The sequence below is a fragment of the Thunnus albacares genome, chromosome 4 (assembly GCF_914725855.1).
Source record: "Thunnus albacares chromosome 4, fThuAlb1.1, whole genome shotgun sequence".
Lineage (NCBI taxonomy): Eukaryota > Metazoa > Chordata > Actinopteri > Scombriformes > Scombridae > Thunnus > Thunnus albacares.
In genome coordinates, this window is record NC_058109.1 from 13,242,908 (window position 1) to 13,261,787 (window position 18,880).

General features: G+C 38.0%; 1 protein-coding gene across 1 annotated transcript in view; it reads right to left on the reverse strand.

Moving 5' to 3' along the window:
* LOC122981461 (cadherin-22-like) overlaps positions 1–18,880 on the reverse strand; it is a 181,090-nt gene that overhangs the window by 20,664 nt on the left and 141,546 nt on the right. The window contains exon 10 of the mRNA XM_044350209.1: positions 9,654–9,775. Coding sequence (XP_044206144.1) covers positions 9,654–9,775 — 122 coding nt within the window. The remainder of the gene's footprint in view (positions 1–9,653; positions 9,776–18,880) is intronic.

An 18,880-nucleotide genomic window follows, 5' to 3' on the forward strand; every position in this document is an offset into this window, starting at 1 on the left:
ATGCATACAAACCTTTTGCAATAATTTGGCTTTGTTTCAAATTTCTATTGCTGGCATCTATTCAAAGATTTGTATGAATAAATTCAAACTACTCATGAAAAGGGGTGGATAGGACTATATTTTCCATGCAGAAGCACCTGTAACTGATATATTAAGAAATGTACAGTATTAAGAATGCATTTCTTTTTTGCCATGGTTGAGTACATGTGTTCTGTATGATAGCAGGATAGAAGTATGAATCCAATCTACTCAGAATCTCTTTCCATTCCTCTTAAAGTCACTTATTATGATTTCTTTTTCCATCTCTGAACATAAACCTGCATCAGACCCCTAGAAGGTGCTGTAAATAAAAGGTGAGAAGCTATTTAACACTTTGTGTCATGGCCCTGGCTTGAACTGTGTCCCTGAGTAAAAGCTGCTTAGCCTGTGTTACCCATTTTTTTTATTTACTTCTCAGCCAACCCTACCCCCTCCCATCACATGCATTCTGCCTCTAAACACAAACAAAATAGGTTGCGTTGCCAACTCTCAAATGGGATCAAACCCAACCGCAGTTAAAAGGCTTAGGTTAATCTGATTTTCTCTGTGGTTCCACCGAAAGCTAGACCTGAGCCAGAGAGCTGACACTCCATGAACGAGACTGGGTGATAACACAGCACACAACAGGAGACAATGGAACGCTCCTCATTAGCTTAGTGTACCGGGGGTTGATCTGACATATTAAGAGTGTGACAGTGAAGGCTGTGTGTATACAGGTATACAGCATGTGTGTGGGTGTGTGCATGCACATCAACATTTCATTCTAGCATATGTCTGTGCAAAAACAAAGGAATGTGTGAATGTGTTTCTGATACATTTTATCATAAACAGAAAGTGCTAGCAAAAAGATAGATATACAGGATAGGATACATACAAACATATATGCACACAAAAAGCATGAAAAAAACAACACAAACACATGACTTCCTCACATGCACTTTTCACTGTAATTGTCACTTGGGTAAATATTAACGAAACTCTTAAAAACCAAACAGAAAAACATCACTTATAGTGTGCTATATGCCTTGTTGTTCCACTGACAGCATGATTGAACTATTTAGGTATAAAATAAATTACTGTTTGCTTATAATTAGCCACAATCAAGTCCTGCTATCAATCATATGATACTCATAATGCCTCACAAGCGAGTTTTAGCTGATTTGCAGTGGGAACAACAAACTAAGGACCATTCTTCTGTAAAAGTTTTGAATCTTGAGCCAAGCAATTTGACAGTTGATTCAATTGCAAAATAACAGGTGTTGTGTGGGCTCTAATTAATTCTGCCAGTGCAGCAGGCCTTTGAAGAAGGTGAGTAGGCTAGAAACTGAACAAAGCAATAATAACTCTTTCTAACTTCAGATTTTCTTTTCACAGAGGCCAGATGAAGTGAGCAAAGTGCACATCGTCTGGGACCAGAGGCATATGCAATAAGGCAAAGGAGGGCAGCTTGCCAGTGTTTGACGTCTAATCCAGGTGAAAGAAAAATGGATTTAATTACGCCTATTTCCGAGAGCCATTGCCCTGTCCAAATTTCCAAATTGATTAATAACATTCAGGGGAACTGAAACAAAATTGAAGCTCATTTTACACGCAAACATCTGTTGGCTGATGCTTATACCCCTGGGCTCCTCCTTTGGCATATTATTTTACTGAATAAATAAGTGCATCCTGGGAAGCAGACATCAAAGTGCTTCAACATATCAGGAAAGAGCCCTCTGCTCCAAAAGAATCCCACAATTTTGACCTTTGTATTTATATGTAAGGTAAGAGAACACCATAACCTTACAAATGTGGGAACCTTGCTCTTAAAATAACTTTACACATAGTAGCAAGCCTCTACATTATGCTTATTTCTTTGTTTGACTGTCAAATTGTCAATTCCAAGCAGATACAGATCCAAAAATACTGTCTCAGATAGTAGTCTCAGATGTACTGTCTTCATCATGAGCTTTGTCACTATACTATAGATCATTAGACCTGCTTTCAGAAAAGAAGACAGTGACATTCTTGACTGTTATTACTTCTATTCCAAGCAGACACCTTGTGTACAGGGTTCTGTACAGGGATGCAGATTTAGTGTAACTCAAAACAGTAACAAAAATTGGTGGCACAAATATTTTGGAAGTATTCATTGAAGATGTTCTCTCAGTGTGCTATGATGGTAGATTTATCCTCTGCTTCAACCTCGTTCCCACTTCCACTGTTTTGTACTGGGCATGTATTTCAGTCTGAGGACTGCACAGGACAGTTTATGAATCCTCTTGAAGTATAATGTTTGTTAATTATGTTGTGCAAAGCGTAACTCTGCCGTCTGTGTGTATGTGCACCAGGTATTCCTTAATTTTGTGGCAACATTGCAACATCTGTTCACACAGTCGCATGTGGGGACAAAAAACAAGTCCTCAAAATGTAAATCATTAATGTTAGGATGAAGACTTGGTTTAAAGTTGAGGTATGGTTAGGGTTAGGTTAATGTTAGGGTTAGGCAAGTAGTGATTATGGTTAGGGTTAGGATAAATCTCCAGGAAATTAATGTGAGTCAGTGTTACGTCCTCTGAATTGATGGAAGACTGTGTGTATGTGTGTGTGTCTGTGTGTGATTGCAGGTGTGTGTGAGCATGTGGCTGTGATTTCAGAAAGTGGCACAGAGCAAATGTGTGCTGCATAGGCAGAGGGAGGAGGAGAAAATACGCATCAATTTATAAATGACAGAGATTCATAAAGGCTGTGTGACATCATCTTGTTAGTTCCAACTTCCTGGACCTACAGTGCATGTATACAGCCTCCACCTCATGTAATTCCTAAAAGAATGGCTTGTCATGTGTCTTAGCAAGACACAAATAAAAATCCAGGGCAAGTTCTAGCATACTGGATGTGGCCAAATTGCACTGATCGGACAGTTGCCAAACAACTTGATTACTTCTGAAGAGAGCAAAGGGTTTTAGATGAGGGCAGAGTGCCAGCCCTTCTGATTTTCTTACAGAATACTGTGAATCAAAATAATAGGTATTGGCATTGTGTTTTTTCATTGTACTTAAAAAAACCCAACTAAATTAGGCAGCAAAGTATTTTTTTTTATTCGGAACTGTACCTCAGTACCTAATTAGCCTTATTAGTCTCTTTCGAATACAGAGGTATGTATATTTACAATACTGTGTATATATACACTGTACAATACATGTATATGATAATGACATAATGATGTCTTCCGATGTGGGTGAGTGCTCCATTTTAGTGCTGCTGGATCTTTTGATACTGTGGATCACAGAATAATGATTAAAAGGCTTAGCCAGTGTGCGGGTGTCTCAGGGAGTGCCTTGGACTGTTTCTCCTCCTACCTGTCAGATTGGAGTTTTTCTTTGTCACTTGGTCCTTACACGTCTGAAACTGCTGCTCTTTCCTGTGGTGTGCCTCAAGGTTCTGTTTTGGGTCCTTTTCTGTTTGCTTTATATACTTCCCTTAGATCAGGTTATCATCAAATTTAGTGATATTTCCTATCACTGTTACGCTGATGATATTCAGCTCTTTCTCTTTCTCTTTTAAGCCTGATAACCCCAACAAACCGTCTGTGTTGCACAACTGTCTGATTGCCATTAAGGACTGGATGTCAAACAATTTCTTACAGCTTAATACTGACAAGACAGAGGTTCTTATCATTGCTTCTAACTCCCAATAGTATAGCTCCCAATGTTGCTAAGTGCACTGGGTCCCTTTCCTCAGCTGTTAGGTCTAACTTAAGAAATCTTGGTGTTATATTTGACCAGGACTGCATTTCGATTGGCACATCAAATCATTAAAAACATGTTTTTTCCATCTAAGAAATATTGCAAAACTCAAGACTGTCGTATCACAGAGCTTGAAATGATTATGCACGCTTTCAAATCATCCCGTGTCAGCAAGTCATCTCTGAACCGTCTACAGATGGTCCAGAATGCTGCTGCAAGACTGTCAACCAGGTCCAGCAGGATGACTTACATTACACCTATTCTAAGTTCTTTACATTGGCTTCCCATCCATTTTAGGATTCATTTTAAGGTTCTTGTTATCATGTATAGAGTCCTGCATGGACAGGCACCTGAGAACATCAGTGATCTTCTCCATCCCTATATTGCCAGAAGGTCACTTAGGTCGTCTGACCACGACCTACTGACTGTCCCTCGCTCTCAGCTGAAAACTAAAGGTGATCATGCTTTTGCAAACAACTTGTTTTTCGCTTTTACATATCTATATTATCTGCCCCAGCTGCATCTCTACAAAAACATAATCACTGGATATGCTTGCTATTGCCTAGATAGATAGATAGATGGATGGATGGATAGATGGAGCCTGGAAAGTTCAAGCTGCTTGTCATAATTTAAAAAATTACCACCTGTCCCCGTAGGGACCAGTGGAGGTGGACTGTAATGTCTACAGTGAGCAGCTCTGTTGGGCACACCCAGTTCTTTTCCCCACTGCACTACTTTTACGTGCGTGGTCTATTTTTGCTGGACTGGCTCTCACATGGCACAAAAAAATAAATTATTGCAACTACACAAATGGGCCTATTGGTTGCCAGCCTCCTAGAGGCGGGGGGTGATGCAGCATGAATAAAAACTTTGAACTTTAAAAGTTGTAGTTGTAAACTTGATGGGACAGAGGGAAGTCTACAGGGGGAGAAAAATTAAGCCTCTGTAATAACAACATGGAATTTTTAGACAGCTCTGACGGAGCTCAGGATTTATCAGGAGGATGGTTGCTTTACAACAGACAATTTCACTGAACCTGGACTGTGTGTGTGTGTGTAACAGCTGACCTTTTGGATGCGAAGAACACAGAACATTAATTATCATTAGATCCTGACCGGAGATTTAAACAATGCCTCGTGCATAAAGGTGCATGTCTCCCTGTGTGTGCATGTGTGTGTGTGTGTGTCTATCTATCTATCTATCTATCTATCTATCTATCTATCTATCTATCTCTATACTATAGCAAACATAGCCATTGACAATATTTTTGTAGCGATGCAGTAGGGGCAGATTATAGATATAACAATAAAAGCAAAAAAACAAGTTGTTTTCTGGTTTTGGTTTAATTTCTATTCCAATTGTGGATTTGAAGATGAAAATAGGAAACGTATGTGGATATCCGTTTTTTTTTTAATTCACACAAAAAAACTGGGAAAAACAAAATAATGCATTGTATATTTGTTTATCCTGTTATCAGACAAGTTGAACACAACTTTGGATGGAAGGTACATGGACCGACAACAACTGCTGGTACCAGTTTTTTATATTATTCTGAAAATAACATGGAGAAGAAAATTGTTTCCCTTATGCCCCTCAGTGGTTACCCCTGAGACTGAAAATGAGCGTTAGAAAGCCTTTGACCCAAGGCTAACACATTTTCATTCAATCTCAGCAGCCAACTGACAGAGCTCCCCACAACAACATACAAGAACAGCGATACAAAAAAAGCTAGAACAGACAAGAAAGAAATGAATGAGAATGAATAGATATTGTCAGATGTTCCTGTCATTTGTTGACGCCCTGTAGATAGACAGGCAGAGGTACAGAGCAAACCAACAGATAGATAGATACAATGTCAAATTCACCTGTATTTACTTTCAAATCTTGTTCTTTGGTCTGCAATTACAGTGTGAAATATTTCACTGCATCTCTCTCTAATGAGAGCATTAAAAAACCTTTTCTTTTACAATGCTGGGAGCCAGCAATGATCTTTTTGCTGGAAGACTAATCATCTCCGTGTGATTAGGAGCTGAAGGTTAATGTGGGCTCTTGCAGATGGGAGAGGGAGCGAGGTGGGAGTGAGGGAGATCAGACCAGACAATGTTCTAGAAAAGCGCAGGCGGGCGGTGTTGCAGAGGCACAGGGGGGCTATAAGTGGTTAAGAGTCTGTGGATCAAGGGGAGGAGAGGCCTGAGCCTCATTACACATGTAAATGCAGCTTCCAGCATGGAGGCCCCACTTTAAAGCCTTGCTTTTTTTATTATTCCTTTGCTCTGCACATGATAATTGGGTCCAACTCAGCCCAGGGCCTGTTGACTGTGTAAGGAGAATAAAACACCCTAATGACTTTTTCCATTTTTAATGGTGATCAGTGGAAAGACCTGACCTCCTATCGAATTGTAAAGAACCATGGTGTTGTCTTTTGCCTTAATTTTTCAAACAGACTCCCACTGTTTGATTGGTGTTGGGTAATGATGCATATAAAAGTCATTCTAGAATTTCATTTTGTCTACAATTTTGTTCTTTACTCTATACTTACAACTGTATACATTTTTGTGGTACAATAGGCACTGCCACTGTTAAGTACACTTCTCTGACTGAAACATGATGTCTTTCATGGAGAGCTTGGCTAAATAACATCCAGAATAGTCCCAAAAAACTCTTTATCAATTCAAATATGAATTCCCCAAATCCTTAGTTTAAAGAAAAACATTTCTGACATAGACACAAATTCAATATCTTGTGAAATATTTAATTTGTACCAAGCATTTAAAAAAGATGTGAAAATACATGTATTCTTGAGAAAACAGTTTATTCTGGTACCAATCCTCTTTGGTAAATTGTGCCTTTGCCCAACAGATGACTTGAAAATTGCCTTAGGTATAAAGTGTCAAATAGATGATAGTGTGCAATTTAAAATGATCCAAACCAGAAATATAGTAATAATGAATAATGAAATTCTAGGAAGACAAGAAGAAAGTGGCTGATGAGTATGAGTGGGACAAAAAACCAACACAAGTCATAAAATATTCTAAACTCAAGGTTCACTGTCTCTGTTCACTGATGGATATATGACCATCTGGTATAACATTATCAAGGTTCTGTTTGTCACATAATGACACTTAAGCAACTTCACTTTGCTGACGAAGGCCCTGGCATATTGTTGGAAGCTCTGTAAAAAGCTAATAAGTGAACCTTAAGTGTAGAATTTTATTACATATATTTGTTCAAGAGGTTGAGAATAAATGTTCACGATAAAAATACAGAAATAAATCATGTCCTTTTCTGAATTACCACTACTACAAAATTTAATTTTATAAGTCCTCTGCTTTATTGTAGCTCTACTTATTGCCAATTTATGACTTTTTCATTTGAACAACGATACACATGTTCATGTTACTGTGTCTGTGTTAAAATTATGTTACACATAATTTATAGTAATAGCAGAGTATGTTTCTCTCTTCTGTCCTTTCATGTATCCTTCACTTCCATTCGTTTTTGCAATATATAATTTATTATAGTATTATAGACATAATTGTTATTGTGCCAAATGCATAGCAGTAGTTTTGTTTTGCTAGTTACTCTGATTTCTACCTGTAGTGCTAAAACAATAAGATTAAAGAAAAGAAGAAAAAATAATGTCAAGAAGAGTTGCTGGCTGTTCCATATATAGTGCATGCACCACCTGGGAAACTTAATGTTGATGTCTAAACCAAGAATAATGGAAATGGAAGAAGGACATTCTATATAAGTCACTTTGTATAATAATCATACAGCCCATGTGCAAATCAGAAAAAGCTAATTTAAAGGCAAGCCCGAAGCCATGCTGCTTATCTGTGAGTCACCAATTTACTCTAAATCAAATGAGCTTCTCACATAACAAAGGATACTGGTTAAAAAATGTTTTTTTAACTCCATAGAAACTGATGTTCTTAACATAGTGAATGCATTACTTCTGTCTGGCAGCTTTCTTTCATCCTTGAAAACTGCAACCTAGATACCTTTACTGTCAGCAACTTCCGACCCATCTCAAACTTACCTTTTTTAGGCAAAATTATAGCAAATCAGCTAACACACTTGTTAATTTTAAATGACTGTTTTGATCGATTTCAATCAGACTTTCGTGCCAATCACAACACAAAGATGGCTCTTATAAAGGTTTTAAATGATAATCGTTTTAATAGTGATTTAGGCAAGACATCATTTTTAGTGCTTTTAGATCTTAGTGCAGTCTTTGATAACGTTGCTCACAGTCTACTTAGACTGGGAAACTGTGTTGGTTTTTCTGGAACAATTTTAAAATGGCCGAAATCATACTTGGAGGGCAGGGATTTTTTTGTTGCTATTGGGAACTACAATTCAAAATGCATGCCCTCCAGGGTCAATTCTTGGTCTGCTTCTGTTTAACCTGTACATGCTCCCACTTGGCCACATCCTTCAGAACAACAACCTTGCTTATCATAGTTATGCTGATGACACTCAAATACAAATAAATAAGTGGATGTCTCAAAATTTCTTGCAATTAAACAAAGAAAAAACAGTTCATTTTATTTGGCAGCAAAGATAAGAGGCTCAGGGTTGCTGCTCACTGAAAGGACAAGGCACTAAAAACAAAAGAGATTAAGAACATTGGTGTTTTAATCGATTCTGACCTGAGTTTTGACGGCCAAAAGTTACAAGTTTACAAGTTATGTAAAAGAAATAGCAAAATCAGCATTTTATCATCTTAAAAACATAGCCAAAGCCAGGGACCTTAAGACAAAACAAGATTTTGGGAAGACTGACTCATGCTTTTATCTCCAGCAAAATTTATTACTGCAATGGACTTCTGACAGGACTTCCTAAAAAGATCATCAGACTCCTGCAACTTATTCAGAATTCAGCTTCAAGAGTTCTGACCAAAACCAAAAGGACAGTCCACATCACCCCAGTTCTTAGATCTCCACACCGGTTTTCAGTAAGCCACAGAACTGATTTTAAGGTCTTATTACTTATTTATAAATCTCTACATGGAGTTGGCCCTAAATATATAACTGATACGCTTGAGCAATATAACCCTGCAAGATCTCTTGGATCACTAGAGACTGGACTGCCAGTGGTGCCCAGGGCAAAATCTAAACAAGGAGAAGCGTCTTTTAGTCATTATGCAGCACAGTACTGCCTGATCTTAGAAATGCCCCAAACCCTGCAGCTTTTAAATCCAGACTGAAAACCTTATTTTTCCCAAGCGCTTTTAACTAAATGTCTTTATTTTGCTCTTTTTTAGTCATGTTGTTTTAAACTTTGGATTTTGTTGTTATACCTTTGTATTGTGTTGCTTTAACTCTCTGTACAGCACCTTGAATCAACCTCTGTGTATGAAACATGCCTCATAAATAAAACTGCCTTACCTTGCCTTGCCTTGCCTGAAATATCAGAGACCTTACTTTACACCAATCGAGACAACTCTTCTGTCTACCAATATTTTCAGTAAAAATAGAAGTCAGAGTTGAGAACTTTGTCGTTGCTAGTATTCTGTCTGCATGAAAAACTCACTAATATTACACCAGCTTTAACAAGATGATATTTTATTTAGAGACTAATGAAAATTAACAATATAAATAATTGTTTACATTTCTTTTTGGAAATTTCTACTTTAATGACATGTGTGAATTGTTTTGAATCAAACTAGCCAACTCCCTTTTTTTGTAAATGTCAGTTGTTCAAAGTGTGTATCGCTTGTGTTAAGTGTATCTACTTATTCTTACAGTACTATGGTATGCTCAACAAACTGCGATCCTGTATTCATTTATGCCATCTCATTTTGACTTTGTAATGAAACAGACTAAATTCTTACTGTGAAAATACATGTGAAATTGTCTAAATCTGATTTTGCATTAAATAACTTACCTGGCCTGGCTTGGCATCTTCACATATAGAGGCTTCGTATGGTGTGGCCAGTTCAGGAGGATTGTCATTTACATCCAGAATCCGAATACTCACTGCTGAGTGGGATGCCATGGTGTGGTTATCTATATGAAAAACAGAAAGAAAATAGATCAATAAAATCTGTCTGCTGGATGTCGATATATTTTAATAGAACTGTGGTGGATATAAATATCTTTGCGTGACTTTCTGTGAGACAAACCACGGGCGGTTGAATAAAGTAAGACTGCTACACACAACACTGGGGCTTGGTAACTGGCTGATTACGGTTCTGATCCTGTTTGGAGTGTGTCTTAAGTAACAGGCTGTCTACTTCGACTTGCATTTTACTTGCACTTAGGTAACTGCAACCTGATGTGTATTTTTAGGTATCAAGTCTATTTTCTTTAGACATAAGTGAAGATAAACTGAAAGTGCACAACTACAGTGATTGTGTATAAGGCTGTGAGTGCAGCCAAAACGTGGCAACAACAACATAGCAGTGCTTCGGCTGAATGCATTCAGTATAGACATCGACAGAGGACTTCAGTTGCTGCTAAAACTGCTGGCATGCTGATTTTGCTACAAGTGGCTGGTATAGACAAGGTATAGACAACACAAGTGTGTTGACAGTGCTCGGAGCCCAGTACACAATCACTGTAGTTTTGCATGTAAAATTGAAGAAAATAGACTTGAAGCATAGAAATACACTGAATCATAAGTAAAACATGACCTGATACATGGCCTATGTAGACAACCATATTAATTAAAACGGGAGTGTATCTGTACCATCAAATGCACGTGAGATGGATGACAAACACAGCTGAAACGCTTTCCGTGTAGACAAGTCTCAGTGCTCTATCATCTGCTTCCAGTATGAGTAAGACAAGACTTAGATGGAATACAATTTTCCACAGGGAAGCAGGTAGTTGGTTTGGCATTGTGGCTAAGTGCTGAAGGGTTTTAATCTAATGCCTGCTCAAATTGCACCCATTACCTGAATAACACTTTCTGGCACCAGTGAGTGACATGAAAATGGTACCAAAGATTCCATTTTTGTCTCCCACTATCTGATAATGACACTACAGCATATAGCTGTTTAATAGTCTGAGTGCAAGAGGCACACCTCAGCACAATGATAATGACAAATAAATGCTTTTGACAAAACTGCAAATGTAGTGCTGTAATTTTATTTCTCATGCCATTTTCAAATAGATAAAACAAGAGGAATAACACCACAATGCACTCTCTAGGCATTTTTCTTAATGGGCCAAAATGTAAACGTGGGAGTGGAGAAGATTATATAATTAGTACAATCAAAACCCACTTCAAATTAGCGCGACTTCTTCTTGAATCTTAATTCCCATTCTTAATCATATGATAATGTTTGATGGAGTTTCCATTTTACTCATAAAACACTATGTATGGTACAGAAGGGAGCCTGAGGCCCCCAGTGCCTCTGTCTGTGCATGTGTGTGTGTGTGTGTTAGAGAGAACGTAAGTTGGAAAGGGAAATAGAAAGAGAGAGGGAACATTATCTCTGTGTTAAACGAGTGATCTGGTTGCTTCAAGTGTTGGTCTGGATATCCTGGTTAATTAGAGTACACAGCTTATGAATAAATCAGTATACACAGCTGTCACCACCCAGTTCATGCATTTGAGCACCACCATACAGAAAATGTTACAACATGCAGACACTGACAATTATCCACTAGTGGAAAAAACACACATAAATCCTTGCAGTAAAAGGAGCTCCACTGAATGAATTTAAATAGCTGTAATTATGCAAATATAGCAGATAGTTAAGTATAATTAAGTAAACTCACTCTTTAAAGGTGCAGTGTGCAGAATTTAGTGGCATCTAGCAGAACAAACTTGGCAGAAATGGAATATAATGTTCATAAGTATGTTTTAATTAGTGTATAATCACCTGAAAATAAGAATTGTTGCGTTGTTGTTCCTGTAGAATGAGCCCTTTATATCTACATAGGGAGCGGGTCCTCCTCCACAGAGCCTGCTATATTGCACCGCCATGTTTCTACAGTAGCCCAGAATGGACGAACCAAACAAAATACTGATACTAGATACTGAAACAAAATTGACTCATGATTGTTTTTTGATCTGGCGAACTTGGACAACCACAACTATTTTAGGGTAATCTTATGGTCAAGAGGTTTGGGAAAGATGAACTTCGGGAAAGATGAACTGTCTACCAACAGTCAACAAATGTAGACATTGCTCACTTCCTGTTTTGCAACAACATCCTCCCAAAAAAGGCCATGGACTGTTTGCATGATTGCAAGAGGTTGCTTGTTGAACTGTTGCCACTTCCTCTAATGGCTCTGGAAACTGAGGCTCTTAGAAACTTCAACTTAACTTCTTTCGGCAAAGCCAGTCTTTTGCTGTCTTTACATATGTTTTTGTGATAGCTATTCCAAAAAAAAGATATTAAAGCTTACAGAGTGACATGTTTTGGGGCACCAAAATAGCTCCACCCAGTTTCCTCTTTGTTGCCAACATCTGAATTTTAAAGCTCTTGCAACAACATGACGAGGGTAAATCCAAACTTCAGGCTTCAAAAAGTACAACAGAAACCTTTGGGTGAACTCAGCAGCACTACTGTATGCCCATGATTTTCTTTAGTCTATGAAAAAGACAGATGACTGAAATGTTGACAGCTGGCATATAGGTGGGCCACTGGGTAGATAATAAAAAGACAAAACAGGTTTACCAAGGACAGCAAGGCAAGACAGATAATCAACAGACTATTGCAGACAAATTCTCAAGCTCTCTCCCTCTATCTCACCACACAGTTCTGCCCAGCAGTGGCACAGCAGCTAATGAGAATGCTGGTCTCAACTAATAGCATAATCCTCACATCAATGCAGGGTTTTAATTGACTGCTTTTTGCCGGAGCAGCAAGAACATAAATGCACAGAGAGCCCCACCAGTGCTAGATATCTCTTCTCTTCTTCTAATTTTGTCTTCACATTATGCTGCTGTCCCTGCTGTGCCAGAATGAAAACCAGCAATCATCAGATGTTACACATTTTACATTTCAATTCCCAGAATTGAAAACAGATGAAACTATGCGAGGATGCCCCGCCTCTACCCATCCCAAACTCCCTCCATGGGGAAAAAAAAGGAGTTATTCAGTGAGACAGGTTCATTCATCTGGACCAAGTGGCGCTGTTCTAAATCTGTCTTCAGATAGAGAAGAAGAATAAAGGGATTTCAACAGATTATTGGCATGCTCTGCATCTGTGCGGCACTCACCAGCTGTTGCGAATCTTTCAGAACGACTGTGTAGTAGATCTCTCAGGCACTGAATTATACTGACATAACTTCAGGGAAGACAGATAGAGGATGTGTGAGTGTGTATGCATGTCTTTGCATACATGTGCGTGCCTGCATGCGTGTGTGTGGGTGTGTGTCAGGAGTGTCATGCTGCTTGTGACCAAATGGTTCATCTTCTTTGCTGGAGGAAACGGTCTGGTTTAAAATGTCACTTTTGTCAGGAGGGGGGAATGAGGATACAAATGCACTCAACGGTGTTTGCTTCTGGTCTCTTTACTGAGCCAGAGGCCTGGCCATGCAAGCACAGAGGCTACAAAGTATTATGAGCATTTTTCTTTGGTTGCATAGATCCAATATTACACAGACTCACCGGTGTCCAACCAAAATCTCTTTATTACAGTTAACTGTGTGTGTGTGTGTGTGTGTGTGTGTGTGCGTGTGTGTATTTAAGACCTGACAGCTGCGATAAATGCCCCCCATGTAAATAGTACAAAACATTTCAAGGCCCTCTGAACACAGTGAATTACTGAAAATATTCTGGAAATGTGTCTAATTACACGGAACATGCTTAAAGCAAAACTAAACATTCCACCATACTTCAAAGACGAGGGTTTTCAGATTCAGGTGTTGATTTATATCCTTATCCCTGCCCTCAAAAAAGTTAACAGTGAGGCGAGAAAAATAATAATCACGCTCAGATCCGAGTTGCTTATTTCCATTACAGTATTCAGACAACAAAATCATTTTCATCACTATCAAGACTAAACACTTCAAGCAACTGGGAATACACACATGTCTGACACACCAAGGAAATCAAAACATGCTTCTAGTTTTTCACTGTGCTTGTGCCATGATTCCCATGACAGAAAACCTTCTAGGGCCAAAATGAATGCAAACAACACTCTTGGTAAACCTTTAACACCAAATCAATACATAAAAATCACAATTAGACTTTTGATGTAAACACCAATCAAGCACAAACAACTTGGTTTCCATCCTATCGATATGAATATGATTCATAATACATGATACAACACCAGATAAACAGCTAAGCAAGTGATCAACCAAGTTGCCAAGAGCAACTCAAAGACATGCTCAGTATAAACACAATTAGAAAAATACTATACACACTAATTGATGCTTCATAAATATAACAAAAACTGATGATTGTAAAAATAGAAAAAAATAAGAATTAACATCTGTTCTTCATGCGATGTGTTTCTTTAATTCTTCTACTGTCTTATCCAAATGTATATTCCTTATAAAACTATGTGGCAGCTGAACAATGTAACATAATTAAGTCTTCACTGCCCCTTTGTAGTGTGTCAGTACAGTATATATAAAAGTCAGTTTGGTTGACTTCTTTAAATGCAAATAATATGAATGAATCAAATTGACCAATCAAATTCTGAGAAAAATAAATGCCCACATAGTAAGTAGATGCTCCCAAATTGACAATTTATTTAGTTCGATTACAACATTTTGACATTATGTCTTCATCAGATAATATTCAACATATGACTAAGAGGGTCCTGATTCGCCACAGGTGTGAATCCCAGATTGAGCCATTCGATCGATACACATTAAATTATTTCAATATTGTCAACACAAAACTGAGAGATATTATCTCTATATAAATCACTGGGGTGCAATCAAATGTTTAACTCCCAGGAAGAATAGATCACTTATATTTATGTCCAAATTATCTGATGACGATGTAATGTCATACTTGTATTAAATAAAGCGTATATTCAGTGTGGGCACCTTTTCATCTTGAGATTGTCTTTTGCCCATGTACCTGATATCATGATGGGATGTGCATACACTTTCTTTAGGCACTGTGTTGTTTATTAGCAATCCTCTTGACCAATCAATGAAAAGTCCTATACTACAACAAACTGGGGAGATGCACAATTTCCCCAAGTTTCATCAAAATCCAATTAGTGGTAATGGTCCCTCCTCGGGATAATCAGTGCAATAATATGAATTATGAACATGTTGCAAATCAGTGGTGGAAGCAGGAGTTCTCTTTCATCAAAATTAACTGAGTTGGGTTTGAATCACCAATGGGCGGATGATGAAACAACATAATAGAAAGTTCACTCCACATTTATCCCAGTGAAGACTGCTACTCCTTAAAGCACTCTATATGGCAAACACATAAGAACACAACAAACAACATTTAAATAACTCTGATGACAGTAGCAGTGTATGTAAGCATTTATCTTCACAGTCATTTTAGACTAATACAGTGCAAGTGAGCAACTCTGTGGCCTTGAGTGCCAGAGACTCCCCACAAGCACTCTATATACTGTGCATGACCGCTATTTGACAAATTAATTGTGTCAACTTAGCAAGTGTAGGAAAACAAAACACAACACAACTGTTTGAGTATTCAGTATCTTCTCCTCCGCAACTACACTGGCATGTGAGTGATTATATAACAGAACAGAGCAACAGAACACATCAGCAAGGTCATAAACTCTAGTCCCTAATTACACATTATTAAATCTCCCCCATCCTTGTTGACAGATGTCCTCTTCACTACAAGAGCATCTACTTCATTCATCCAAACAGAACACTTTAAACCTCCAATGGTGCATAATTTGTAAAAAAACAAAAAAAACAAAAACCAAAAAACTAACATCCTCTTTTGTGTACTCTGTTACCATATTTCATCTCATTTTGACTGTGAACCACATATTGCACTCTGCAAATTCGCATTTTCCAACTTTGATTGAAAAGAGACATTAATTTCCCCTCCCAATGTTGCAACAAATGTGTGATTCATTTGGAGTCAGACAGAATATTGTTCTAATGCTGTAAAAATCAAACAGTGTACATTTGTTTGCCAGACAGCAAGTGAGAAAAGTTATGCTGTAGAAAATGTCTCTTCCCTGCAATACTGCAAGAGATAAAGATTTTCCAGCTACTTTTGTATCTTTCTGCCCTCTGGGTGATTCTCCTTTTTCCCACCTACCTGTCTGAGTAAAAAAGCAGTTTTGCAAGGTGATATCATACTTGCTATCAGTTTTCGAAAATTATATGTCACTCTAACTTACCCCGATATGTTTCTATGGAGAAGACTGTCAGGAAGCACGAGTACCCTGGCTAGTGACAGTGCAGTTAAATGCTCCTCCTGTTCTCAGGAGGTTCTGTGTTCTCTGGAAGGGAGACAAATACTATACAGATGAGGGGTTGTTTTCTCTTTTACAGTAACAATGTCTGCAGGTAGAAATGCTAGCAGTTCTAACTTTTCATTGGGTGAATTTGAAGACATGCTTTATGTGTATGTGTGTATATTTGTGTTTGATTGGAGGGATATCAGTCCTGCACACTCTGCTCACACTTGCACTTTAACTTAAACCTCTTTACTTAGTCCACAGACACATGTGTGGTAATTGACATTTAGTGTGCTTCTCGCAGCTTTATAGCCCGGGTTAATCCTAGGGCACAGACACCGAACATTGTCAGAAAGCTGTTGTCACTTGTCCAATACTGATACAGTGGCAATACAATAGTTCAAAGGTCAGTAATGGACTGGGGAATAATTAAGGGTTGTGCCACAAAACTCTAGTTTTAACAATGTCCTCAGACAAGTTGACCTTGTGGCTCTCCAGCCTTAATGAGCAGAGACACTCAACAAAAAAGACCAAAATCATTATGGAGAAAATGAAGTCCTTTCTCAAAATACTCTAGCTAGCTAGCTGCTTTATAGCTATTTCCCCTCCAACCCCCCTCTATTCCCATCTCACTTATGGGCCCTTTTTTCCTTTCTATGTCTCTAGATTTTTTTTTTCTTTCTGTTTCCTGTCTGTGTGTGTCTACAGCTCTCAAGGCTCCATGAGCTAACAAGCGATATAGAAACTGGATGGAAATTCTGATGGCGTTGACCACTGACTCTGTCTGTCCAGATGTTTCCTTGGAAGGCAATGTGAGAGGCTTTATCTATCAAGTGCAGGCATGTGTTTATGTCTGATATTGGAAGGGGTAGGGCTGCTTTAAATGTTCAATTAACATTAAAATGTGCCTATGACATAATGCCAAGCACAAAGAGGCAGAGCACAAAAGCGTCCAAATTGCTCTGGGAATTTCAGCTCAAAAAAGAAAAGACTCACAGCCTAATTTTGTCTTAATGTTTGTATTGAGTAAGTACAAGAGGTGGGAGACTCAAGAAACATGACTTGAGTGCCCCACCACTGGTTCTGAGAAAACATTGATAAAAAGACTTGACTTGACTTTGACTTGGATTTCATGACTTGAGACTTGACTTAGACTTGAGACAGATGACTGAAAAGTACTTGACTTTTTTAATTAAATATTTGCATTTTTCTAGATTTTGAGAAGTTATCTTTTGTTCTTGAAACATGAGTGTGTGATTTCTAGTGCAATGCGTGCAAACCTGGCAACCTACTAGGACATGGCAGACCAGCAGAGGCCAATGCACGAGACAGCTATTTGGATTCAAGGATTATGTTGTCAATGACGGAAGTAAGAGGAGACCAGCGGTATGCAAGGTCTGCAGCTCAAAAATCAGTGACACGACCAGCACAACATCCAACTTCATCTATCATTACAAAACCCAAAAAAAAAGGGTATGTGAATGTGTCTTTTTAGCGAACCTATTGGCTGGTTTTTGTCGTACTTCTGTTTGCACTTTAGAGCCCTTTAGAGCTATAGTGCTATGTTATAACTTCAGAGCCCGACTCTCCATTGTTGTTCATTTAGGAGGTTTGTTAATGATTGCCACAAAATGTCAAAAATTTTCGTTAATGTTGAAAATAAAACTCAACTTTTCATGACCACTGTCTTTTAACCTATTTAAATGTGTATGGAAACTGGGATAGATCATCAGAATTTCATATGACTTGACCTATGACTTGCTCGACCTGAGCGATGACTTGACTTGTCTTGCTTGACTTATATGTAGCAGGGACTCGACTTGCTTGATTCTCACCACAGTAACTTGAGACTTGCTTCCGACTTGCACATGTGTGTCTGGTAAGTACTATTCAGTTTAGGCTGTATTGATTATTGGAGTAATCACAATGTGAGGCTATATGAGAGACGAACAAATATGAAGACATTTTGAAATCAACTTTGTTTATGTGCATTGTTTTCTTCTTTTTGTGTTTGTGATGGTTGATACCAGTTAGATGCAGAATGCAATCTCCTCTGCTTTCACTGCAATCACAAAATCACTTCATCTGTATAAGATTGAAAAAGCAGGGAATACCCAGCCCCCTCCTTTCTCAAGTTTACTTCAAATGGTATAGTTATAACTTCTCAGCTTTTCCAAGTTATTACATTGTTCATTTTCTTTGCTATGACAAAAAGACCCATTGCAAAAAAAATCTAAATTCTTCCTTCATTTTCAGTGATGTGTTTGTCAGATCTAAGACAAGTGATAAAATGATGACTGTATTTTCTCCCTGGTATCAGAAAGATGACGCTGACAGTGCGTTGATGGATACCACTGAGGATGATGTCCCTGATGGCTTGGCAGAATAAATGAAAACTATCTCAGCACAGATTTCAAACAGAACAGTAGCATTACTTTTACTAATATACAGTACAGTGAAGTTGCAATTTTGTGATCCAAATGTCAAGAAAACAGTAGCTCAAAACATAGGATTGGAACCTGCTGTCACTATCAAATTCAGAAACAGGGCTATGTTTTCAATTCTGAACATTAAAAGCATATTTTTCATTCACACGTAAAACATTTACCAGTACATGCTACAATATGGAAAACTATAACTCACAAAAATGCACAAGTACAATTTGCCTACACCTATAATTACTGATTTTAGAATTAATTATGATTAATTATTATTGTTATTAAGTCATTTTTTTCTCATGAGACTTACTGTATATTCATTCTTAGATGACAAAGTTGTTAAAATCTTATGTCC